Raw genomic sequence first — 26,811 nt, 5'->3', positions numbered from 1 at the left:
TGCTTGTCCTCCGCACCCGGGGCTGCCAGCGAGCAGCAGGGGCTCAACACGGCACTCGGACACACACCACGGCACCTCTCAGCATACCCCTCTCTAGAGGGTTCATGTCTCAACCCTTCAGCCTTGAAAGAGGTTGAACGTTTGGGCACAAGTGCCTCTGGGATGAGACACAGTGTTAAGGAGCATCCAGCAACGTGGCACAGGTGGGATGTTCATATTTGCATCTTGAGCTTACAAGCGAAGTTTGAGTTGGCTGTGGAGTCTTCACAGTCCAGGAGGCCAGGAAATAAAAGCTCTTAACTAGGTGTCTGGATTAGCCAAGAGAGAACAGGCAGCAGCACAGAAGCCCCCTCTTGAAGCGACGTCATTCCAGTGCCCATTTGGTCTCCAGTGAATGCACAGATATGACTGTGTCCTCCTTAGCCTGCAACACCTGGCTGGCTGCCAGATTCCCTCTTTCCACAAAGCAACTGGAGAGGTTCTGGACAGAACTGGGAATGACTTTCCCACTGCAGCCTAAAAAACACCGTCAGCACCTGAAAAAACTAAGGCTTGACGCCTGTACACACTTCTACGTATGTATCTCTGCAGCCCTGTGCCTGCAGTAGACAGTGGTGTTTTGGAGAGCCTTAAATTCTCCTTCCATGGGGCCTGTTATCTAGTCAGCAACCAAGGCACTGACAGACCACGGGTCCTGCCCAACCACTAAGTCTAAGACGAGTCCAGAAACCAAACACGAATTTCTCGAGTCCTGGCAATGCTCCTTCACCATCCTCTAAATTATTCTTACTCGATAGCATAATGATTTCCAAACCTTTGGGTCAATCCAGACCTGCTCTTTGCAAGCAGTAATAACCAAGTGTGGGAGCACACACTTGCCTGCAACCCAGAATAGAAAGCAGCTGGAGTCGCATCTAAGCGCTGCCAACGGGAAGATGAAAGACTTTCAGACACTCCTCTTTTTCTGCTGACACTGTCTTTATGGGCTCTTCTCCCCACTCTCCACCACATATACAGCTCCTTTAACTGCCGATTTTCCACAGGTGGTGAAGCTCCAGATGCTCCTGGGAGGCTCTTCCAACTTACTTTATTCTATTTAAATAACAGGGGCATATGGTTTATTACAGCTATTAAAGGGTTTGTGTATGTATGTGGGGGGAATCTTAAGAGAACAAAACATGCATCTGAGCCTGGGATTCAGAGAGCTACCAGGACCTCTGAGCACCCAGACACTAGACGCCAGCGCCTGGCCACAGAGGAGCAGAGAACCACCTCTGTCTGCAAACATCAGGCCAAGGGCTGTGAATGAATTTCTAGCTCCTCACCTACATCACACTAGGTCCTTCAGTGCTAGCGAGGAGATTTATACCAGCCCGGGAGATCATCAGGACTCCTGTTCCCTTTCTAGAACAGCTGCCACCCCCTGAAGAGGATGAAGGTCCAATCTCCAGGACAAGGCCAGAGCCAGAGATCAGGTTAAACAGGATCTAACCAGGAGCTGAAGCAGCTACACGCTGCCCTTGGAAGCAGAGTATTCATGCTGAATCGAGCTGCGGCTGCTCCCTTTACAACCAGGGGAGCCCTGGCTAAGGACAGACTCAGCACGGCAGGCACTGCCTGCGCGCAAGGACCGAGGCAGGCAGGCAGTGAGCTCCATGCCCTGTGCTACCTAGGAAGCCCCTCAGGGGTAGGTGCAACAGGCCTTAGGAAGAGGGTCTCCGCTACCCCAATTTCACTAACACGTCACAGCAGGCTCTGTGCATGAGCTGGGTGAGCCCAGCTCAGAAAAGATATCCTGCAACATAGCAGCCCAGCTGGGCAGTACTTCTCTTGGAGGAAGAAAGGATCCCAACAGGGAAAGCTGTTCCAGAAGCCTGCTGATGTGTCCTTCACCCCAGCTGCAGAAGAAGCAGCCGTGGTACCACTGGAGGAGCTCAGAGACCTGGGCATGGCAATCCTTCAAATAACAGTCTTGATCACATCTCTCCAGGTCCAATTTGAAACAGGCCCTGGAGAAGCGGAGCACAGGCTGCTCTTTGAAGGAGGATCTAAGCATAGAGGCACAGAAAGGGAAGGAGCCCTTCAGTGATATGAATCTGAGTGGGAAGGAAAGAAAGCACCAACAGGGCTGATTTCTACAGTTACATTTTACAATAAAGACTTACCTGCTCTCAGGAGGAAGGGAAGGAGGCAAGGAAAGGAGCAAGAACCTGAACTCATTAAGCTGCTCTCTCACCTGAGGAGCTGGGATAGCTTCAGCAAGGAGGGTGGACTCTTGGGACCAAAGGACACTTGATTTCCCCCATTTAGCTACCTGCACCTGAGGTATGTTTGAGCAATCGCTTCAAAAGCAACCCCTGCAGAGGAAAGAAAGCTGGATGAAGAGGAAGCTCTACTTGTTGTTTTTGTTTCTCTGTCTTTAAGCCAATTAAGAAATTCTTTTTTAAGTGAGGGTCTGTGGTCTCCCTCAAAAGAGCCTGCGCTCCCTGGAGAACAGAGCAGGGCAAGGACGAGGTGGCCAGCTGGAGCCAGAGCCCTGCAGTCCCTAGACACCGCAGGGACTGCTGGCCCTGTGCTTCTCCTCTGCAAAAATCCCAGCTACTCCAAACCCCCAGAATCTCACCATTTTCTAACACACTTCTGCAGCAGATGCCTCCCCGCTTTGCACCTTGGTTTCCTCACCAGTACACCAAACAAAAAGCAAGTCTTGTTGACATCAGGCAGACCTATCCTTGCATCTTTCAACACTTGCCCAGTGTTTTAAGACCCCCACACGGAAAATGCCTTTGAAGCCTCACAGCCAGACAAGAAGAGGCTGAGGAAGGCACGGTCTGTACTTTTATTCTGCCCTCATAATACCTGGCCTCAATGCAGGGTGTCAAGCTCAGGCATGGTGGGGAGGGGGCTACAAACACATCCAAGGAGACAGTACAGGCAGCTGGGAAACACGTTTGCCAGGACAAACAGCTCCTGGTGTGGGACTGTGCAGATAGATCCCTCGTGTGAGCTAAAGGGCAAAGACTTTGCCCTTCACACACCGCACAGGGCTATTTTCTGCCATTCTTCCCAGCACAGCCTGTAGAGGATACATGCATTCTGCATCAGGAAACAAAAGCACCTGCATGTGCAGGGGAGTTTGGAAGCACAGGTCCATTTCCCCAGATGAAGGCCACCTTCTATTATCTTTAAGAATAGCAAACAGCTTTAGATGTCATACACCTGAATGCCACCATTTGCAACTTACGCATCCCTCCTACCCCATGTTTGAGGCTGTTTCACACCACTTTCCAACACACCAGGTGTTAGTACTGGAGGCTGGAGTGGGAGAAGAATTTTCCTGTTCCCATAGACTAGAGAGATGTGGGACTAAGGCTAAAGATGCTAGGGGCCCATAACTGGAATGAGCCAGGGAAACCTGATGGGACTATAAACCAGACACACTCAGGACTCACCCTTAGCCCCTTACTTCCAGGGCAACTTCCCTCTCGTGTGGGGAGGCTGGAAGAGGAAATTTACTGGTGGCCGCCAACCCAAATTGCTGCTCAGCTAAGATTTATGCTGCAATTTGTAGTGCTGTTAAAATAAAATTGGAAGACTGGTGGGGGAAGAGAAAGAGAGAATGAAAGAGAGAGGAGGAAAGGGAAATGGATCAGGAGCAACAACACATCTCCAAAGCTGTCTGTTCCCATCTCTCACATCTCCATTGAATAAATCACCCTGCATTTCCAGCTGCTGTGCTCCAGCCTTCAGTTCCTGCAACGCTAATACCTGGGCTCACTTCACAGCGGGGCACATGCAGGGTACGGTTAATAGAAATCCGTCCATCTCCACAGCAGCTGAAGCATCAAGATCCATAAATACAGCAGGCAGAGAATGGCATGAAGGGTCCAGGGCACCCGCAGGCTGACGGCTGCTCCCAGGACTTCCAAACTGCAGCCTCCAAGGCTCCAGAGGACAGGAGAGGGACACCCCCATCCCAGATGTCACCCTCTGCCTTCTACCTTCTCATCCCAGCACTGGTTAAACACCATTCCTACCCGCCGAGGTCAGAGGTGAGCTGACCTGTACCTCCAGGAGCTTGCCAGCTCTGCACACTAGATCTGCAGGAAAAAGGCTGAAGTCATGGATCAATATCCTTGCATGTACGAAGAGCCACAGGATGCCCCCACTGACCCCTCCTCTGAGAAGAAGCCAAGGAAAGCTCAGAGTGTGTTGCAGCTCTCAAGGAATCCTGGCTCCACTCTGCAGGACTGGATGCTGACACATAACCTTCAAAAAAATGAAAAGCAAAACCTCTTTAGTGAACTTTAACAGAACAGCTTCCTCTTGACATCAGGGAAACTCACCCTGCCCTGAGCCAGCTGCTCTGTCCCATACTGCTGAAACCATGGAGGAAATTCAGAATTACCTCCAAGGAGACTTTGGCCTTTCACCACCTCAGCATCCCTGCTCTTTACCGACAGAGCCAGGCCAGCCTCGAGGATTCACACCTCATTACAGAGACCACCGCAGGACAATTTATTGAGAGGCCAAAATATCAATCCAACACTGACCATACAGGCATCGGTGAGCTCTCAAGCCCTGCTGCTGAAGTACCTTCTCGTGGTGCTCCAGCCAGCAGCTCAGTCCAGTTCCTTCTTGCAAGGGAGATGGGATCAGATGGGATCCTGTGCACAGGCTGAGTGCCACCAACAGCAATGGATCTGTTTGCACATGTGCAGCTGACCTATAAAGGTCACTTACTTCTCTTTCTCATGTGCCTGAACTTTAGAGGGGACAATTATCAAAAGTTTCCAAGAAGCTCAGTGGGATAAAACATGCTGATCTTATTGCGGTTTGGCTGTGAATGCTTCCCCTTGCACAGCCTACTTGCCATTTTCATTTCCTTGCACTGATGGCTTCTAGGACAGTCCTGGGCCAATCTTCAGTACCAGCGTGTGCATATAAAATACCCCTGGATGCGCAGAGCAGACCCAGACCTGTGCCCTCTGTGGCACAGCATCCAGCGCGGACAGCGAGATGGGCTCCTTCAGCATGTTGTGATCCCCACCAGCCTGAAACACCCCCCCGCACCTTCCTGCCCCACGGGCACCAAATAAAATGTGGCAGTCAACAGTGCCTCAAGGCCACCCAGGGCAGTTGCCATGTCAGAGGAGATCACCCACCAGGATACCATCGGCAAACCAAGGAGCTCCAGGAGGATACAAGAGCATTGCACCACATCAGAACCCCACCATGCTCCCACCACCCCATCAAGCAAAGGTTCAACACAGGAACCCACACTTGGCCTCAGATTCAGTTTGGCATCGCTGTGCACTTTGAAAACAGTGGCTGTTTGGTTTCTCTGACTTCTCAGAGGCAGCGAGGAGGATTGGGTGGGTTATGTGGAGCTGGAAGGGCCAGGAGCAGAGCAGAACAACACTGTGCTGGGGCACGCTGAGCCACACGACCACCCAGCACCCCAACCAGCTCCTTCTGTTCATGCCCCATGCTCTAGAGCTACTGCCACCTTAACTGAGCCAGCATCACGTCTGACCGACTCCTCGAGCAGTCAGGCAGGCAGTAATTACCAGGGAAGCCCCTACACGTTATACTGTACCCTGGAGGCCTCCGGACTCGGTAATTCAGACCATAGTACTGTTTACTGCCTTGTAAAGATGACACATACTTAAGTTAGTGCTTTGACAGCTGGAATCTAGAGGATGCTCCTGGCTTGAGCACATGCAACTAACCCTCATGTGTCCACGTGCCACAGAGAAGCATCCTGCCATCGCAGCAATCCAGCTGGGCCAATCCAGAGGCCGTGCTGGGGCTCCTCTAACAGCTCAGCATCCCTTCCCTGCAGCAGGACATAGTGCTTCCTACCAAGGAGGGCAGCTCCCGCTCTCGTTTAAAGCTCCTGAACCTCTTCAAGTCACACACACTCTCACAAACAGGTCTTGGGTAAGCTCAGCACGCATGCTCCTCAAGGACAACCTGAAGGACATCACTGTCAACCTACGGACATGGGACAGAGAGGAGAGAAAGCGCATGCGTGCCGTGCCTGCACCAGACTTAAGCGCTGCACAAGACAGATGGGTCTTGTCAGCTGCTGTGCCCTCCCCACCACATCACCACCAACAGCAGTCCCTCCAACAGCCACTCACACACGCACTGAGCGAGCCAGGGGCTGCAGTGCCCACACCAGCATGCCCAGAAGACACAAAGCATCTAAACATTTGCTGTAGGAAAAGACAACCCAAGGAAAACAGGCCATTGTGCCAAGCTTTGCTAGGAGATTCTCTAGGGGGTGTGTAAAGCAATGATGTGCCCAATGCACATCACTGTATCTGCCATGGAAGCTGCTGGGCAAGACAGCAGCAGCGTCAATGATCAGTCCATTCTGTGCCACGGGCTGCAACCCTGCAGCAAATTCTTTTCCACATTTCAGAAGCACCAAGTGTATCCACATTTGTCCCTCCCCGCAGATAGGCACAACAGCTGTGGGGTAAGGCAGCAGGAGAAGCCTCAGCTCCTCAGCAGGGAAGGTTAAAGAGGACCCATTTGCTACAGTTGGTGGCACAGGTCTGACGGGAAGTCCCAGTGCCGCACGGGGCACGTGCCAGCCAACACCAGGGCTCTGAATAAAAGCGGTCTCCTCCTAGGTGTCCCAAGGAATCAGGCAGAAAAATACATATACATACATACACACACACATCTATCCACCTACCTATCTATAGTTTCACCTTTCTAAGGTATGCAGGTTAAAATCAGGTTTTCAGGAAGACAAAAGGTCCTGCTTGTGTCCACCTTCTCCCCACTCCACAGTTGGGGAATGCTACTGAAGGCCAGGGGGTATGGACACCCTTTCCTCTCCCTGCCAAAAGGTGGCAAGAGCCAGCCTCCCAACATTTTGCTCTAGTGAATCTGCCACGCTCCAAACGCAGGAGCCCAGCTCTATGTAACTAGAAGCCCCAGCATGCGATACCACTCTGAGCGCTGGGAGCAGCAGGGCTTGAACCCGTGCGTCTGGAGACAAAGCTGAGCTCTGTACTGCTCTGGGCAAGGGCAGGCGAGGCCCCTCCAGCTCCCAGCAAGCTGCCGACTTGGCAGCCTTTGAGCACCTGCAGCCCAAACTCTCATCCTCACCCCATGCGCTGCCCCGACTCTCCTGCTGATTGTCCCACCGCCATCCAGAAGGGCTGCGGGCTGCGTTCACACTTCACTTCCAAGTTTCCTTCTGGTTCGAATGTCCTGCTGCAGCCTCATAAATGCCATCTGTAACACGGGAGCAGCTTCTTTCTCTTCAGATCAGCTCTTCACACCTCCTCACGGTGACCTTCAGCACCTACCCCTCGCAGGGATTCAGTGATGCTTGTGGGCAGGGGTGCTGCGAGATGCACCTGCTGGCACGGGCTGCCGGCTGCAGTACCAGTGCCTTGCCAGCACCAGGCAGAGCGGGAAGGCTGGCAGGCGCGGCAGGGCGGGAAGCACAGGAAGGTACCCAATTCAAATAAAAGCCCAGGGCAGTTTGTTGAGGGGAGCGGCTGATAAGGCACAGCTACCTGGGCGGGTTGTGGATCCCTGGGCAGGAACAGACAGATGCAGCCCCAGCTTGCCAAATGCAAACAGCGTCCAACCACAGCTTATCTTTCCTCTCTGTGTCCCTTGAACAACTGCCCTTCTGTTCACGGTAGCCCCGCACCGGGGGGGGGCTGTTTCATCCGAGGGAACAAAGGCCTGCAGAGGGTTCGTTCAGTACATGCTCCCCTCCATCTCCTCCACGCACGAGCACCAGTCTCCAGCCGAGATGGGATCAACGCGGCCTTTCAGTGCCACGGCCAGCTTGAGGCCAGGCGCCTGCAGCGGGGGGTGGAGGCGGGCGAAGGGAGACTGCAGCTCTGCGTGTCTTCCCCTCTCCATTTCTGAATCACGTTAGTCAGAGACCCGAGCCCAGAGCCACCGATGTCAAACTGGATTAAGTTACCGGTCAGAGAAATCCAGCATGTGCCTTTTGCAGCAACCAGCAGCTGACAATTTTGGAGGAAAGCAATGAGGTCCGGAACGAACCCAGGAAACGGCTGGCCACTTGGCAGCACCGAACAGCTCAGAGGGGAAGGCAGCTCCCTGCCCGCCCCACGGGCAGAAAGCAGGAGGCTGTTCTTGCCCTCACCCCCCCTCCACAAGCCCACGACAGCAGGAGCATGAGGTTAATGCAGGTACATCTCCCTCCAGGACAGATGCTGCATATGTTAGGTGGATGGGCTTGTGGTTCCCACCCTAGCTCTTTCGCGTGGGACAAAAACAAATAACCCCACGCGCACTTTCCTACATTTCTCCTTCCTCGCAGCAGCTGAGCCAGGCTCCTGAGCTTCCTGCTGTCATCACATCCATCCATCAGCTTCTTCTGGAGGGCTGAAACCGCTTCACAGCTCCAGGCTACATGCGTGACACCTCTCAGGGGTGCAAGTGATTTGCCATGAAGCACTAGACCAAGCTCCTGCCTCTGCAGCCAAAAAAAGCCAAGGGAGCAATGCAGAAGGGTTGCTCTGGAAAAATCCCTGCTCTGGCTCCTCTTACTATTCTCTGATCTTAAAAAATATAAAACAACAAAAATATTCACCACCTACCAATCCCTTTCCCACCCCACCCTCAACATACCTGCATCTAGAAACAAGCCTGCTCCAAATAGAGCGCCAAAGGGCTCTACCAGGCCCTCCTACCACACATGGCTGCAGCACAGAGTACAAGAGGCCGGCTTCCTTCACAGCAAAATCACATCTCCAGAATCTCTTCCCAAAAGAGATGAAGAGGAGAGGACCATGGATCTAGGCAAAGCCAAAGTTGGATGCTATCCCCCTTCGTGCAGCGTGGCATCCTGAGAGCACCAAAGCAAAATTACCCAACGCCTGCACTTGGGAGAAGGACCTAAACCTATATCCCTGGGAGCAAGGGTGCTCGGCTACTGCAGTGTCAGGAGCACCCCAAAACCAGGTAAAGGTGCTGCTCTCCTTTCTTAAGGTTGGCACTATCAAAGAGACAGGTCCACTGTGCTCTCCATGCTGTGACAGCAACACTCCAGGCAAGGGGTTCAGGCATTTCTGTTCAGATTTTAGCCAACCCCGCTGGGTAAGACAAACACATGAGCTCTGATTGACTCCCTGCCCTGGATTTTGCCCTCTCTTTGGAGAGGGTAAGCGGGCACGACAGCCCTGTTACCTGCACTTGTGGGAAATGGAAATGGGGAAGGTTGGGGGGCAGATGGGGAGCAAAGGGAGAGTTTGTTTGGGTACCTATTGAGAACTTCGGTCTCCGCTACTCTGCGCCATCCTCCACGTTCTTCACAGCTCCAGAGCTATAAATAGCCTCAATTTAAACAACTAAGAGGCTTTGTCAGCGAGCGGACTGCTGGAGCCGCCAGCATGGAAAGCGGATGGGCAGGACTGGAAGCCTCAGGCAGATGAAACAGCATACCACGCTGCCAACTCCTTGGCACTGCACACTTTCTTGAGCAAGACATTATTCCAGCTGCCACGTGCTTTGGTGAGAACTGGCAAGCAAACAGTTACAAGCCCAGTGTTCCCATCAAGCAGGTATCCACGACAACCTGCAGCATCATTGCTCTACCAAATCCCAGTTGAACTTTGATGCCACAACAATTTCCAGAGGGAGCACAACCCGCACAGGGATGCATCCACCTCACCCCAGCACCTGGGGAACACGGGCTCCACTCTGGTGTGATGAACAGGCATGTCCTGAATATCAGAGCTGATGTTAGTACCCCTGTGGTTTGGAAGAGTGGTCTCTTTTTCCCTCCTCATCCCTCCTCTGTGGATATAGAGTCAGAGCAGATTTTGGCTATCCCCAGCTTTTTCACAGCCACGCACGTCCCTGTTCTTCGCATGGAGGCTTGGAAGGGGAGTTGGACCAGCTGGACCCCAGAGTTCCCTTCCAACCTCAACCAGTCTGTGATTTTTGCAAGGTGCAAAAATCAACTCTCTGAGCACACCCAAAACCAAGCACGTTGCTGATAAAAACCAGGGAACTATTCTTGCCCCGACCCACAGCCCCAACCCCAGCTCTGTCGGGGTAACTGTACTCCAAAGAGCACAGACACTGGCCCGCCGAGGCTGTCGGACCTCCTGAGGCTGATGCCTGACCCGTGGTCCGATGACAGAAAACAGAAGCAGGGAAACCGTGCAGAGTCACCTGATGCTTTACCGCTAGCTTTTCTTCCCAGACATCTCATTTCTCCTCTGGGCCTTGCTTTCCCCAACAAGAAAGACGTCCTCTAGATACCAGTTCTGCTTATGCCGCACATGGAGATGAAGTGCCACAACGCAGGAGGGAGGGAAGGAGCTGCACACAACCGCATTCCCCCTCCATATGGCTCCCTGCCATGCATCGATATGCCAGTGTCCCCTTATTAACACCTCCACCAGCCTCAAGATGGCTCAAAGCCCCCGAGACAGGACTGTGTGGCACTACCCAGCAGTTTTGACTTGCTTCTTTTCACACATTTAAGCCATGGGGCTCACTAACACCAAGGTCACGGACACCTCACTCTGGGTTTCTCTCTAGAATTAAGTGGTGCTTCTGGGGAGCGGGGTACAGCAAGTGCCCTCCCACCAGCTGCCAACAACAAAAGCAGGTCTCCTCACTTCCCTCTAAAAGCAGAGGGATTTATATATTTTTAGCATTTAAAAAAAATAAAAATAAAAGAGTCTGTTCCTCCCTCCACAGCCATTGAGGCCCAGAGGTACTTCATTCTGAAGAGGCTTTTATATAAAAATACAAAGCCTTTGCAGAATGCTGCGGGAAACCCCAGAAAATGCATGTTTTCTGTAAAAGGAAGGAGCTCGGAGAGCTTCAGCCAAACTGAGTGCTGAGCAGAGACGCTTAGATTCAGCCACACAGATCTTGCAACACTTTTCCCAAAAAGCCTCTCCTGAGCAGAACGAACTCAAGCAATTCTCAGTGCTATAAACCCTTCACAAGACATCCAAAGCGCTCTGCAACCCAGGAGACCCCCCAGCCCACCAGCCTGGTGCTAACGTGTACCCAGCTCCGGCAGAGACCTCACTGAAAGGGCCACAGCAACCCAGCAGGTCCAGCGGGGAACAGCCCCATCTCTCTGACGGTCCCATCAAGATCCCATTCATCTCTGGGTCCCATCAAGAATTTGACCAGGACAGGACCCTGTTGTCCCTCTTTATGAATGCTGGGGAATGAAGACTAGGTGAACAGAAACACTCCCTTAAATCTCATTTGGGAGACAGTTCAGTGCCCTAATTTCCTCCTAACACCTTACAGATGTGGAAGGCTGCACGCTGAAGAGCTGCCACTGCCAATTCCAGCAGCAGCAGCAGGAAAAGCCACCACGAGCCCACGGCTCCCAAACCATTCAATTGCAGCAGCAGCAACGGAGCTATGTCTTGCTGCCAGCACCCAGGCTTGCGGCACTGCACCTTGCTGCTCTCAGCTTCATGAAGGGTTTGGCACGTCAGGAAGCTCGGCCGTGGTGGGTCTGCAGGCTCAGCTGAACGCTCTCATCCAACAACAGCCCAGGCCAAACACCTTTAAGCGTACGAGCAAGGAGGAGCCCAAGGGGACTTGTAACTAAGCCAGAATTTGTCTGGCTACACGCAGGTATCAAGGATGTATTTAACACCTTTGCCCTAAGCAGAGATTTCAGCAATGAGATCCCTCTAACTAATGTGCATATAACACTTGGTACCTCTAATCTTTAAGTAGCTACGTCCTCCTGGCACGCTGGGGAAGGCAGGGGCATGCTCCTGTTTAAAAGATGGGATGCCGACATGTAGAAAGAGACTGTGCAGTCTGGTCCAGAAGAGACCAGGGACTCAAATCTGCATGTCACACATCTACTGCTTCTACCGTTAAGGCCCTTCTTCTCCCCTGTGTCCACCTGTCTTCAAGCACACAGGGTACTCCAGATCACCCAGCCTCACCCAGGCAACAGGAGACACTGCAGCCTCCTCCCAGCTTCTAAAATCTCGAAAGCCAAACAGCACTGATTTTCTTCCCTTATTCCACCCCACCGTGAGAGAAGCCTCCCCCAATTCCCCCACCAAGTACAGACCAAAGTCACTCGTGAAGTAGTTGCGTCCCTGTTTCCCTGCCAAGGAGGGTCTGCGTTCATCCCTGAGACAGACCAGAGCAGGCTTGGCTCTGTGCTGCTCTAGAGCAGCCAAAGCGTTATCAGCTCTGAAGGCAGCCACAGGCAGGGACAGGAAATCAGCAGGAAAAGCAAAGTCTATCCCAGAACTCCTGTCCAGCCCCAAACTGACTCCCCAGTACTCCACTTCCTTCCTGCGCTACAGGACTCCCATGGATGAGGACATTCAGAGGCAGTGCTACCTACCCTGACTTGTTCTATTTACTTACTTAATTTTTAAAGGAATATATTTATCTGTTGCTCTCTGGAAACCAATCATCCTCTGCTTCTTCACCCTGTTGTTTCACCCGTCTCGCCATGGGAACCGCGGGTACTTTGATGCCTGACAGCCTGGCTGATCTCAGCAGGTCTTTTGAACCCACTTCCATAATCACTGCCTAAAGCAGGTTCTTCCCACGCAATTCACTGCTCAGTGAATCATGGCCAGTGATTTTCCTGTCTCCGGGAACCATGCAGCACTTAGCCGGGATGAGTTCTCTTCTCCCTTTAGCAGGGGAAATACATAATTATCAGAAAAACCACTCCTGTCCTAACAGGACATTGGCTTTATCTGCACCGAGACCGGCAGTTCCTGTTCTTGCCCCAACATCCGCTCCACCACGAAGGCTGGTTGTTCAGGAAATTCATTTCCATGTGTCAAGATTTCACTTAGTTTCTCAAGCTCCTCCAAGCTACAGACTTCGAATCACGAGCAGTCTCAGCTGGCATACATGAGGCTGCAGAGACACCGCCTTTTCAGTGCCCGGTGCCAGCTTTGCACTGGACGCTCCTAAATCTCAGTGCTGGCTGTGCACAGGCATACCGGGGTATTAATCTGTGAGCCGTCGACATCTTCCCCAACTCTTCAAGGCAACAGGGGAAAGAGCAGCAGTCTGGAAGGAATAATCTTGCAGGAAGGACCCAGCTCTGTTCGCAGGATCCCTCTAAACTAGAGGGGACAAACCTACACAGCACAGACCGCCGAGCAGAACTGTGGGCCAGCCACGAAGGTTGGTACACCCAGCAACAGATGTTGGGAACTGCACAAAATGGCCTTTTTAAAGGCCTCTTGGGCATTGCTAGGAACTCAAGCCCACGACTGAGAGCAAAGACAACAGCTAATTGGTTTCACACTGTTACCAGCTCAACAAGGAAACCCAAGACAAGGCTACGAAGGAGCAAAGCGTGACGTCGCTTGCCTCAGTCTCCCGGAGTTGCGCGCCAGACACTGTGAAGCAGATTCCGGGACTCGCAGCAGCAGAAAGGCAAGAAAACAAGGACTACACAACAGATACTACATGACCATCGCAGCAAACGCCTCCAGTGGAAAGCCACAACAGCTCGGGGACACTCAGAAGCAAGCAGCTATTCCTAAAAGACTAGCGGCTCCAAACAGACTCAAGCAAGTACAAACACCCAACCAGGCTGGAATCTACACAAAGCAGGCATTAGGCAAAGGCTCAAATATTATTAGCACAAAACATGGCAGCCTCTGTAGCCAAGCCCCCGGGTAGAGGATTTTTAGATGCTTTTGACATACCTCTCAGCCTGTCAGAGACTGAATGCAGGACACCAGCCCTTCAATGTGAAGAAAAATTCCTCACTGCAAGTGGCTGATGGGGAAGGGGCAGAGGCAATGACTCAGAGATGCATTTGAGGTGCTGATTTCATCGAGGAGGGATAGAAATTGAGGGTTGAAAACACTGAGCTCTTTTTCAGAGTAATTCTGGTTTGGTGTGTTTCGTTCCCCTGGACCTGGTGTTCAAAGCGTTTTACTGCCTTTGCATGAAAACAGCTTTTGAGCTCTTTTGAGTTCAGAAACTCTTGCTACTTGTCGCCACCCAACCTGGAGTCACAATCCTCCATCTGTGACACCCACAGTGTAGCTGGGAGGTCAGAAAGAAAAGGAGCCACAAGAACATGGCGAACTCGTTAAAGGAACTGAGATCCCATTCCCAGGCAGCCACCTTCACAATTTAGGTGAGTGAGGAAGAGCTGGGATGAGACCTGCAGTCTACTTTGCAGGAGACATCAGCAGCCCTGTAAAAAGGACATGGCTTGGCATCACTCAAATGGGTGGAAATTCGGCTCTAGCTTTCACGAGGAATTGAACTGAACCTCTGAATGAAAGGACCCGACACCCAACGGGATGCAAAGCAACTCATCTCCCAAATGCACCGCCCCGGATTCAAGCTGAGAGGTAAGCAGGTAAGCAGGCTCCTTCCCCTCCTCCTTACCTTCGCACCCGGTGGTGTAAATGCTGATGCTGCCGCGTTATAAGGGCACTTTCCCAAACAGGCCCACTGTGACTACTCCTATACCAGCTCACGGCTGGGTGCCCCGGGTAGGGTGCGCTAGTGAAGCCATGGTCCGACTCCGTCTCTGCGGCCAGCGATGAGGCAGAGCTCCCCATGGTTCCCCCCTACCCAGGCCACGCTGAGATTTATCCTAGGTTAGGTCCAAGCCAGTGGCATGGGCAGTTCGGGTGGAATAGGCGAGGCGCTGCGGCATGGGCTGCTGTAAAGATCCCAACACACTGGAGAAAGGAAGGTCGGTTCTGATCAAGAGTTAAAAACAAAAAAAGAAAAAAAAAAAAAAGAGACAGGGGAAAAAAAGGAAAGAAAAAGAGAGAAAGGTAAGGTATGATTTAAGCAACAACCCTCCATTTTTAGAAGCCTATTAATGCATGCTCTGACCAGGATCCCCCATCCCAGCACTTATTGGGATGGGAAGGGCCATTTCACTGAATACAGCTTTTACTGCCTGGAGATGGGGAGTACGGGGGCTCTAGAAGAGGCTCTCCCCAGTTAAGCACCAGGAGTTCCCAGGCACGGGGAAGCAGCCTGACTAGCGGAGGAAAGCATGCCAGAGCCCAGCAGAAAGCCCTTGCCACCACAGTAAAGCAGCAGAAAAGGGGGCAAGCAAGTGTCACTTTAGAGCCCAAACCAGCAGCCCTTGGGAGTCACACGCACAAAAGGTTATTCTGAAAGCTCCAGGCTCTGACTGGCACACCAGGTTTTTAGTTACCTCAACTACGAGGAGTACGACTCGATGGCTTGTATGCAGTGAGGAGATTTTTTTTTTTTTCCTTCTATGTAATATTTTTTTAAAATATCCCTCTTTTCCTGTTCCCCACTAACACCACAGTAAGGCTGAAAACAGACAGACTGGGTATCTGCACAAGTACATTTTCTGTGACTATTTCACACAGTGCAATGAAATACTTTCTTTCAGCTCACGCCAATTTTTAGCTGATACTGAGCATCCCCCTACCCATAGAAGCAAGTTTGGGGCTTTGACTGTTCTTCCTTTTCTCCTTCTCTCTTTCCTACTTTTTAGAATTTATTCTTTGAGCATCCTCACAGTTAAACCACAGAAACATTTCATGTCTTCTAGTATACAAAGAAGTTTAAACATACACACGTCTCTCCTTAAAGGAAAAAGGCACGGCAATCTGAATGCGTGTCAGGAGGAACGGATCAAGGGAACATTTAACAGAGGAAAAAAGAAGAAACGAGGAAGAAAAAAAAAATTAGCCCAGCTGAGCTTATTCAATTACCCACCAGGATTTATAGAGATGAATGAACTGTAGAAGGACCTTTGCGAAGAAACTACTTTGTGCAGTTAAAAGGCTAAAACAAAGGCTCCTAAAATACAGTTTTTCAATCCCAGGATTGTTCTAAGGGATCAAGAAAGGCCTTGATAGATAACAGACTCTCGGATGCGGCAGCTCAAGGAGCAGGTGCGGTTTTGCTACGAGCTTAATACCGGAATGTGCCAGCATTAGGCCATTAGCTGGAGAATGTTAACCGCTCTGTCGTGGTCTCTTCTCTGCAACCTGCAAAGCCTGGACTAACAAAATAAAACTGAAAAAAAAGCCCAAGAACACAGTTTTCCCTACCTCGAACTCCTCGTTTTAATTGGTCTGCCTAACTGCTGTGCATCAGCCAACACATCTCCACACTTTGCTTCCTGCTACCTGCCCAACAGCAAGATTTCACTGATTTTTGCAGATCCAGCCAAAATGGGTCCCTGGCGCTTCTCCTCTCATTTCCTGCTATTCAAGCAGTTAATTTGTAACAAATGCAACTTTCTGGCTAAATGAAAGCCATGTGATGCGAAGGAAGAGTATTTCCAAGTATCATCAGCTCAAGTCTAACTGCGGAGATCAGTTGTCCCACACCTACGGCATCTCCGGCTTTTCTGCCGCACCCTCGACGGCTCCCCCATAGCGAGCGCTGTACGGGCCCCAGCAGCCGCGCTGCGCAGCGGCACCAAAGGCATGGGGGGTTCAACTAAGAGACCTGCTAGAAGAACGAACTCCGTCTCTCACCTCAAGACTTGGTTTCTACCACCATATAAAGGCAAGATGGGTAGAAACGCGGCCCCGTACAGTTCACCGCAGCCTGAGCAAAACAGAAGGCAGGATGCTCGGTCAGTTAATAGCCTTTTTCCCCCTCTCGAGCAGAGCTAAACTGCCAAACAAAGCAATTCCAAAGGCTGGTTCAAGACCACTTCCTCAGCTGACTCTCAAGCTAGAGAAGCAGAACCCTTTGCTTCCTCCTCCTACACATGGAAACGCCAGTTTTAGCTCACCACAACAGGCGAGAGACATGCCTGCTGCCCGCATTACTGCTGGCTCCCAACGTGTTGCTCGTGTCTTGGCCCGTCCTCCTCCGCCAGGTCTGCACCAGGGAGTCTGAGCAGGCAGCTCAACGCAAACGCTTTGCAGGGAGAGGAGAGGCTGGGAGTCCTGCTTTAAGGCGGTGCGGTAAAACCCCACGGTGGGTGGAGCTGGGGAGAGGAAGGGATCTATAAATAGGTGGAGGATAACCTAGCTAAGTCGTAGTGATCTCCAAGAGTGTCTAGTCTAAGCGGGCTGCTTGGCTGCGAGCGCTGCGTGAAATCGGATTTCTCTGGGCAAAGCAGTAAATCCTTTTCTTCAGGGTCACCCCTCATGCCAGGTGAGAGCAGCCAATGAACAGCGTTTGGGGGGGGAACGCTGGCCCAAGGAGGGGAGAGGGTGAACCTGTTCGAAAACAGGAGGAGTGGCAGCATTACAGCTCAACGTTAAGCATGTACGTGCTCGCCATGCTGAGCCAGAAAACGCCTTTGGCCAACACTAAGCAAATGAAGAGCCTGCAAGAAGTAAAGGCGAGAATGAAAACTACACTCTAGTAAGGGAAGGGGTCAATTAAAGAAGCCTACAAAGAAGAAAGCCCCTCTGGAAGCACCCAGCCTTATTTTTGAGGAACTTCTCCCACCGGGCAGGGAGATGCCCCAGGAGATGCCCTGCGGGCACATCGCCCGTGCTGAACAGGGGAGGCTGCAGCCGTGGAAGGGGAGCAAACTGCCAAGACCTCCTCTGCCTTGGCAGGAGGGAGCAGGATTTTCCTCCTAGTTAATAAAGCACTGCTTCCACCTACCTAAACAGGAGAGGAAGCAACAATGTGAACAGATTGAAGTGTCTTGAGAAGGGTGGATCTCACTCATGGAAATTAATAGTTAAGCACCTTAGTGCTGAGTTTGGATTTTGGTTTTTTGCCCCTTGCAGCTGCAATAATTACCAGGTTTCAGCTGACGCTGTTTAACTGCTCCCAAAATATTGCTTCCAAAATAAAACCAGATTTGGACTTTCCACCCCCAAGCCACTCGCACCCACTTACCCTGATCTGTTGTACTCGATGCAGACCCTTCCTCAGATTGCCCCACCAGCACCCTGAGCAGCAGGCACTTAGAGCGAGTTCAGGACAGCAGAGCTTTCCCATGGAGGTTCCTCCTGCTGCCAGGACAGCAGAGCAGCCGCCTGGATGCTTCCACATAAGCCCTATTCCTCAACACCAGTCAGCAGTGCTGACCCTTTGGGCCCCAGCTCCTCTGTCACACCACCCACAGCAAAGCAGGCAGGAAGGGTGGGGATACAGGTCTACCCAACCCCCTTTCCTTCCCTCTGTCTCCAAAGTAGGTTTTGGCTCTGAAGAGAGCAAAAAAAGAAAAAAAAAAAAAAAAAGGAACTAGCCCACGTGGTTCAATGTATCTAGGAAGTTGGAAGATCAACTTTTCCTACCATCCTCCTAGGATCAGCCCGAAGCTCTTCCCTTTGGCACGCAGCAGGAAGAAGAGACAGAGGTCCCTGGAGCTGCTCCAGCCCACTGAGGAAACCAGCGAGGCAGACTGACCCCAGCTGCTCCCATGCGCAGAAGCCCCCTCCTTGTGATGGGATATCCCCCACACTCCTTTTCCAATTCATTTATTCGTCCATGCAGCACAAGCCAGCTCAGCTCCTGCCTGAGTTTTCCAACCTCTTTTGGTTCTCAGCCTCCCAGACTCAGGGACACGACTTCGTCACTTCATTAACTCCTCCACTCCCCCAACCTATAAATAAAGTCACCTCTGAGCTACTCCCTTGCTCCAGGGAAGATCCAGGAATGAAAACACAGCCACCCCCCACACCAGACAGCTCTAGTCTGAGGTGCCGGGCCAGCAGCTGGCCCAGGAGAGGGCACACCATGTACCTGGGGGAAAAACATCCCTCAAAGCTCTGCCCAGAGGGAGCCACGTAAGAGGAGGCTTAATTCTAGGATTGAAGCTGCAAGCACCAGCCCTCCTCTTCCCTCTGCTGTGAGAACTCCCCTGCCTGGGGGCTAAGACAGGCTGGGACCTGATACCACCCTCAACAGCAAAGGAGGAGCTCTCTACGCTCACTCACATGCAGCCTGCTGCTTGCACAGAGAAACAAGGGTTCCTGAAGAGCTTGGGATGTCCAGTCCCCACACGCAGCCCTGGCAGGAGCAGCCTCCTCTCTAGGGACTGCAGGACATAACTCACCCATCCTAAACACAAAGTAGTTCGGGGCAGATGAGTGCAGCTGGAGGAGCTGTGGTTGGCTTGGGGCATCAAGCTGGAGGAGACCACTTCATATATCATGAAGACATGGCCCTCCACCAAGCCTGTCACCATGCACAGGAGGACATCTCCCCACCTACCACCGAAGGAGACACATGCTCACAGGGGTCCAGGGTAAGCAGGGAAGAGTGTGCAGGGATGGGTAAGGTACACAGCATGAGACATGTCAGCGTAAGAAGGCTAAAAAGTCACAGAGGAGGTCAGGCACAGAATAACTAAAGAAGGATGCAGAGTGGAGGCCTGATGGTGTGTCATGCCAATCAAGCAAGGAAAAGAAGCTCAAGCATTTGTGTGCACAGCAAGTGATAGACAGCCGTGCTCCCAGCTCCACAAGGCAGGGTGGCAGAACCTGAGGACGTGCAAAGCCAGGTACCGGCACCAAGCAGAGCATGACTTGTATTCACCAGGCTGAGATGACCCTGATAAAAGAAGTAACCCCAGGGGAGGAAGGGTGAACAATCCCTCTTTTTCCAAAAGGCAGGAGGGAAAAGAGGAGACAAGCAACAAGACCTCCACCTCAGACAGATGCAGGACAGATTGAAATCCAAGATGCTAAACACTGACCCAGTGAGAGCTCTACGGCTCAAGCGCAGCAAGAGAACCCATGGTCACCTGTGAGACCGCTGCTGCAAAGCAGACAAGCAAACTGGAATGCTCCATGCTGCTCCATGCTGAGCAGCTGTCTTGCACAAAGCTGGTGTCTTGGTGACAAGAAACAAAGTTTTGCTGCTCTTTCTTCCTGTCCTCACCTGCCAAGCCAGCACTACGAGGCAGCCCGAGTGCTGCAGTCTTGGCAGGAAATTAAGGTGTCAGCAAGTTCCAGTTCCTTGCAAAGCTTCTGGCAGGGAGGGGTGGGAAGGTACCTCCAAGGTCAGACTGAGGCATAGGTATAACAGGAGGGACAGGCCAGCGGTTGGCACACTCAACTGGGACGTGGAAGACTTTTTCAGCCCTCATGCTCTACCACAGAGCTTCCCGTGTGAGTCGGGGCATAGTCCTGTGACTCAGAAAGCACTGCCCAACCTCCCAGGGCCAAGAAGTATTCACATTCGAAAGGCACTAGGATGACAGGCAGTGCGCAAGCACCGCAAATGGGAGGACAGGGAAAACGGAGAGAAGGGTAAAACTTACCCACCTAAATGTTTGGTATGGGGCAGCAGGGCTGAGAGAAGAGAGGCGAGTCAGATGTTCTGGCCTTAGAGGAAATCTAGGGGACTGGAAGCTGCAGTATTTTCCAAATCACGGTGAGAAACAAGATTGGTGCGGTACTTGCAGAGATATCATTAGATGAAATTAGCTGCCTGGATTTCCAGATGGGCTATTAATGAGGTAACAAGATAATTTAACCTGGACTCCTAGACCAGCACAGAACAGGACCTCACGCTTCATGCTACACTTTAGCAAAGTCCAGAACAGCAGCACATCTTTCTAGCCACGGATGTTAACATGCAAAGGCAAGCTTGAGGATCTTTACCTTCTTTCAGCTGCCTTGAAACTGGTTCTGGCCCAACTTTAACACAGAAGAAACTCATACACAGCAGCTGAGTTGGGCTGAGCTGCATTTAATGCCCAGCACTGACTCTTCGTAAGTATGCAGGCAGAGGAAGAGGTGTCCAAAGCCTGAAGTGAAAGACTGATAGGAAAAGTAGATTTATTGTAGAGCCAGCTTAGCCACACAGCAACTAGCGTCAAAGTCTGAAAAAAGTTTCCTCTTCTCCCTTGCATGGGACACTGTAAACCAGTGATAGATTATCCAGTGAGCTACTGGAAATCTATCCACGGTCACTTTGAGAGAGGGGATTATACAGATTTGAAAAGGCATCAACATCTTAATTACAAGCTATGGGGAGAAGAAGAGGAAGAAGCAGGAAGGTTTCTTCAAAATAAGGGTTAACTTCAAAACCCATCTCCATTGACAGCTGAAGAGCAGGAAGGTCCTTTTCTGAATAAGCGTGAAAATGGCAACAAAGGCACTGCTGAAGCAGGGTCTGAATGTACACACATTTAAAAAAGAAAAAACAACAAAACACACACAACCAAATCTGTAAAACCCTAGTGCTCTATTAAGTCAATTAACGTTGCTTCAATGAAGTGCAATGAGCCACTTACATCCTCCAGTTTACTAGCCAATTGTGGATGGCTTTTGAGCGCAGTGTTGACAGAAGCGTGTGTGGGCTGGCATGGTTTGTCTCATTAGCAACATCGCGGTAATGCCACAGAAAGAAAGGCAAGGGGAAGAAACAAAACAAGACAAGCCACAGCATCCAATCTTGGGAAGCTTTGCCAGCAGATTTAATTTCCAGATCCTTTCCTCTCTGTGTTTATAATCCTTGTAGCAGAGTTCTGTCATCCTACTCACCCCACAGACTGCCCCAGCTACAAAACGTGCCAGGCTGAAAAATCACCTCGACAGACTGCCTGCTGAGACCAGTTGCATTATAAAACAGGAAGCTTTTACTTGCCCGCTACCAATATGCTATAAATTTAATGGGAAGTAGCATAAGCAGGGATGCTTTGCATGAAGAACACACACACAGGACTCTTGCCAGGAAAAATGCATCTTGCGTAACACATGTGCTCTTAGTTTCCTCTTTTTTTCAGAAAGGTTTAACTACACTCTGGGTTACCCAGCAGCAATAAAACATTTTTTTTTCCCCCTTTCTCACTTACAGCAGAGTGTTGATTGGTAAACAGCAGATCTTCCTGTCTGAGGCTGTGCCAGCCTGTGCAGAACAGAACTGTTGTTATTGCACATTCACAGCTAGAGATAAACATGAATAAGAGCCACGAGTAAGAGCCAGGCACTGGCTCTTCAATACATTGCTTTATCAGGTTCACCTTGATTCGACTGTTTCTGACAAGATCTATCCCTCCTGAAGGGGCAAGATGGCAAAAGTAGCAAGGACAAACATTAAAAAAGAAGACAGAAGTGACAGTAGTGCAAAAAGTGCTCTTCTGTATTCGCTAACATTCGCAAACTGTGCAGCTCAGAACTCCACCTGCACTTAAAACACTCAAAAGCACAACACAGAAATAAACGGGCCCAGCAAAACCAACCTCCCAAAAAGAAGCAATGGAAAAACAAAGTAGCTTTCAACACATTTCTCAGGACAAATCTGCATCGAGAGCCATGACTGGTGCAGGACATAAAGGTTACAGTGAACCAGGGAAGGAAAAAAAATTTGCAAGTCATCTCTCATCTGCACGATGACACTCTGCAATGGCACAAGTACAATAAACCAGCCCAGGAAAACTGGATACTGGAAGTCAGAGGAGGGTTTCTAACCTTTCAAAGAGCAGATCTCTGGACCAGCTGCTCCAGAAGCGCTGGGGAAAAAAGCACAGAGTTAGTTCCAACAATTAGTTCCCAGACAAGTTCATGACCTGCACAGGATGACTGTCTTCAGCAGTAGGGAACTGGACTTGATGACCCATGAAGTTCCTCAGCCCGCTGAATTAGTAGAGGGCCATAGGTGCCCAGGCACAGCACAAACACGAGGTCATACCCAAAAGGACATCAGGGATTGTATCTTCAGATCATGCTAAGCTGACAGATAAGCAGATGAAGAGCTGGCCACTGCAGACGGGAGGGGAAGAGAGTTGCAGCAAGCAGCAGAGTCTCACAGCCAGCGAAAACCCAGGGCACGGACTTGGGAAGCAAAGTTTCAGAGACAGGAGGAGGAGGAGGAAATGTCCCCTGAGCACACTGTCCCCAGACACTCCAGCTACAGCTTTAATTCTAACACAGGTTAGACAGACGGTAAATATGTAACGTAATCGCACATTTTTATGCGATTTGGCCTTCCCTGGCTTTAGTCAGGCACCACGTCCCAATTTCCAACCAACTGGCCTAGATTTAAACCATCACGTCTCTGGCTGTGCCTCAGGCAAGCGCAGAGGTAGGATAAGCCTGACAGACAACAGTGGCATTGGGCATTTCCATCACAAACAACCAGGAGATAAAAAGCATAAGAATCGCTGAGAACTGCACAAGAGGCTGCCGCCTTCCCCGTGAGCCCAGGGAACCAGGAGAGCACAGGGGAGGTGGGACAGGGAGAGTGAAACCCGGAGGGGGGGACAAGAAGGTAATTCCTCTTCTAGCACAGCTCAGTGCGATAACCTAATGGAGAAGCACCACAGTACTGCTTACCCCTCTCCACCTCCAGATTACACCTGTACTCCGTCCTGGACCATCCTGAAAAACATGTGAATCCTTCTGCACACTGATGTCGTAGCCATGCCGTTATTTCTGTTAGGAGATGATATCGTAACTGAAATTATATGACTGGAGTAACACCTGGTACAACTAAAGTGATACAGATATAACAGTGCCTGACACCACTACGACACTGCCCTTTCCTCACCGGAGTAGCTACAGTGGCTTACTGTCTCCGTCACAAGCGGCTCCCCTTCAGCTCCACCAATACAGCTGAAACTGTAGGATGTGTTCAATTACACAACGCCTTAAGCAGTATTTGCCCACGAGAGCAGTTATTTAAACAAATATAATGATCACATGAGTAAAATGCCGTACTCTAAGATGAGAGGGCTGAAACATAATGCAGATGCTTTGAGTAAGAAGCTGCCCTTGCTACAGCAAAGCCGGCCCTAACGGGCCATGCAACATACCTCCCAGCGCAGTGATGGAGCTGGCCTCTTAACCAAGACCAGCTGGCTGCATCCTGAACCCATGTTAACCCAAACAGGCAGATGGAGAGGAGATCATGTTACAGGAGCCACTCTCAAATGCCTTGGCAAGACATATCCAGCTGCCTTAGCCTCACGCAGTGCTACAGACCCCCAACCTTCCCTCCACCAGGCTCTGCTGGCTGAAGCACCTTGCATGGCAAAGTCAGGCAACGGGAACAAGGGCTTTGCACACCTGCAGTAGCATTCACAAGACACTCCAAGGCTGCATCAAAACCGATCCAAGAGCAGGAACGTTACTTCATCCCTCCCACAGTTGAGAACTAGCCATGGCGCAGATCTCAGCCGACACCTGGCTGGTGACAGCCACCACTCAAAGACCAGAGCGCTCGTGGCCTGGCTTCACTGACCCCAAACCCTAAGAGATTCCTTCAGACCTTCTGCTGAGGCTGGACACCGAAGTCAGACGGAGACTCCAGATAGCCCATAAGCATCCAGGCAGACCAGATCAGCCAACACAGGGCACGCTAGCGTCCATTCGATTAATCCAAAGCCCTGGCCTGGGATAAGGCCACATCAGCCTTGCTCATTCAAACACAAGGACACCACCATCAGAGGCTCTCCTGCAGTGGACACCACAAGCATATCCTGAAGGTATAAGCTCAGACTGGCTTCTCGCCACCTCATCCTGTCTCTGCAGAGCAGGCTCTGAACCGCCAGGCTAAAAGCGGCCCAGCCACATAAGGTACAACACAGTCATCTCTCCGTCCCAGTCCTGGGCTGGGAACTGCCACGGCACTGTGGTTATTGCAGGCAAAGCAATGCAGAGTTTCTTAGATTAATTTATTTCCCTGCCCTTGCACTGCCTCAAACACACCCTGGGACAGTCATGCAGTTTCCAAGGCTTAAGACTGCGAGGTCCTGGAAGACCTCACATTTTCTCTTCCACTCTTAGAGTTTCTTCTTCACGAGAAAACCAGAGGACGCCAGTATCCCCACCCATAAGAGCACGTGGCCTTCACACAGACAGCAAGGAGAGGGGAACACTCAAAGAAGGAATCAAAACAAGGAAGAAAGACAAAAATGAGAGGCACGGGCGACAAGAAGCGGGGTAACCGTGCTTACAAACCGGAGGAGAAAAGGTCTTTTTCCTTTCAGCCCCTCCCAGCCCTGCACAGAGCCAAGCGCAGTCAGAAAAGCCTCTCACCCAACACGGTTTCTGCTCTGCACGTCCAATGCCCAGTTGGTGTGAAGTCAGCCTGGCGTCCCTGGAATCGAACGGCTGCTGTTGACACCAGCTGAGCGGCCCGGTTTGAGGAGCATGCTAGATGGTCTCTGCACAGAGCCGCCGGTAGCACACCAAGCCTGCTAGAAGGACCGGCTGCTGCACCAAGCTGGTGAACAGAGAGGAAAGAAAGGCACGTAAGAATAAACGGCTGCTGAGACTCCAGGCTGATCAGCATCGCACCAGCACACGCAACCAACCTCACATTTTAGGTCACTCAGTCAGCATCCACTCGAGCTACAGCTCTCAGAAGGCTTTGTGCTTCCCGTGGCATCCGGCTGGCGACGGGCTGGAGCTCGGTCCCGCCTGGAGACAGGAACCGGTCTGCTTTTGGGTCAACTCAGGTTCTTCACTCGTGGTTTCAGCACCTTTGGCTGTGACTTTCCAGTTCTCTTCCCACCGCTGGCCTTACTCTCTCTGATGGCGGCTGCTGCTTAGCATTCTGGTGAAAGCTGTCGTCGTACCGGGTAACACAACACCTCACGAGCACAGCAGGATCTTAACGATAAGGATTCTGGACAGCTCTCGACAATTAGCAACAGGGCAGGATCTCCCAAGGGGCCTGGATGTGAACGCAGGGATGTCTGGAGGGGCACACTGCCTGAATGTTCAAACACAGAAACAGATGTTAATTACTCCGCATGGCCAGGACATCGTTAGCAGTTACATCTACTGGAAATTCAAAAGTACAAATTTCTCTGATTATGTCAAACGTGCCCATCCCACCCCCAGAAGGTATGACGTTTGAATACTTGCCTCAGCAAACCTCCCTCCCCCTTCATATTCTCTGCTCTCAAAACAACCTTTTTAAATGAAATTCATACTCTGTGAAAGCGCTGTCTCCTTTGGGATGGGCTTTTATAAGATGGAGGCAACAAGAACCCTTGTCCATAACTGCTTGGCTCTATTTTAGACTGGGGAGGGAGCGAAAAATCAAATAAGGATTCAGCCCACACAATGTGATCACTGAGCGTCTTTGGGAGCACGGCAGAAGCACGCAAGAGCGACAGACCTGGTTCTGCCCCCACCACCTTGCCCACTCTCCCCACAGCCATGCCATCGGGTGCAGCATGATGCCCCTGGGGCAGGTTATGGCAAATTCACAAAGAGATTTTCTCTTCCAGTGCTCTGCACCACTGAGATTTCCAGGCAGTGGGGAAAAGACGACCTGTGGTGAACACCTGGACACGTGCCGCTAATGAAATCAAACCAGCAAATGGAGAACGTTATGGAGAGGGCAAGAGACACCACTCGGGAACCAGTAAAAAATAAATAAAGGACTGATTAAGGTTCAAAAGGACCATCCTGATCCTTTTAAACCCAAGGGTCTGTACAGCGCTGGCTACACAGGGAACTCCTGGCCCACGGCATCTCCGAGGCACTCAGGCAGTCGAGCCGCCCCTGCTCACTGGAAGGGCTTAAGACTTACGAGAGCTAAAGAGAGAGCAAGACAAACACCAGAGGATGGAGTACCCCATGAATGCCTACATCAGTCTACGTGACACCACGTCATTTTTCTTGCAGGAGGAGTGTTTGCATACGCATGGGCTAGGAAGAGAAACCGCTTAACACCCAGCAGCTTAAAATAAAACCTTTTGGCTGTGCTGAGATTCCAAGGACTGCCCGAGCTCTGCCTGCTGGCCTGAGTCTTGCAGGCAGGTGACTGATACAGACAAGCTGGAGAGCAAGACCTTGACCACATCAGTGCTCCAGCCTCTCTGGAGAGCAGAGCTGCCGCGGAGGGGAGGATACAGCCCAGCACGCAAGGATCCTCGTGCCATGTTCCCACTTCCATGGACCAGCACAAATACAGGGG

General features: G+C 51.3%; 1 protein-coding gene across 14 annotated transcripts in view; it reads right to left on the bottom strand.

Moving 5' to 3' along the window:
- The window catches only part of CAPN15 (calpain 15), a 59,836-nt gene that overhangs the window by 28,402 nt on the left and 4,623 nt on the right, over nt 1–26,811 (bottom strand). For 6 of the 14 annotated variants that reach the window (XM_076351007.1, XM_076351006.1, XM_076351005.1 and 3 more), the window contains 5 exons: nt 25,196–25,596; nt 24,918–25,104; nt 22,350–22,390; nt 21,734–21,786; nt 14,395–14,714 (listed from right to left, as the gene is read on the bottom strand). In XM_076351007.1, the coding sequence (XP_076207122.1) occupies nt 14,395–14,570 (176 nt within the window). In that variant the 5' untranslated portion in view covers nt 14,571–14,714; nt 21,734–21,786; nt 22,350–22,390; nt 24,918–25,104; nt 25,196–25,596. Of the gene's footprint in view, nt 1–14,394; nt 14,715–17,823; nt 17,883–20,537; nt 20,697–21,733; nt 21,787–22,349; nt 22,391–23,213; nt 23,246–24,917; nt 25,105–25,195; nt 25,597–26,811 lie in introns of those variants that run through there. The other 8 variants (XM_076351008.1, XM_076351010.1, XM_076351012.1 and 5 more) reach the window with 8 other exon arrangements.

Source organism: Aptenodytes patagonicus, chromosome 13 (assembly GCF_965638725.1).
Source record: "Aptenodytes patagonicus chromosome 13, bAptPat1.pri.cur, whole genome shotgun sequence".
Taxonomy (NCBI): Eukaryota; Metazoa; Chordata; class Aves; order Sphenisciformes; family Spheniscidae; genus Aptenodytes; species Aptenodytes patagonicus.
This window is presented reverse-complemented; position numbering and strand designations above follow the sequence as displayed.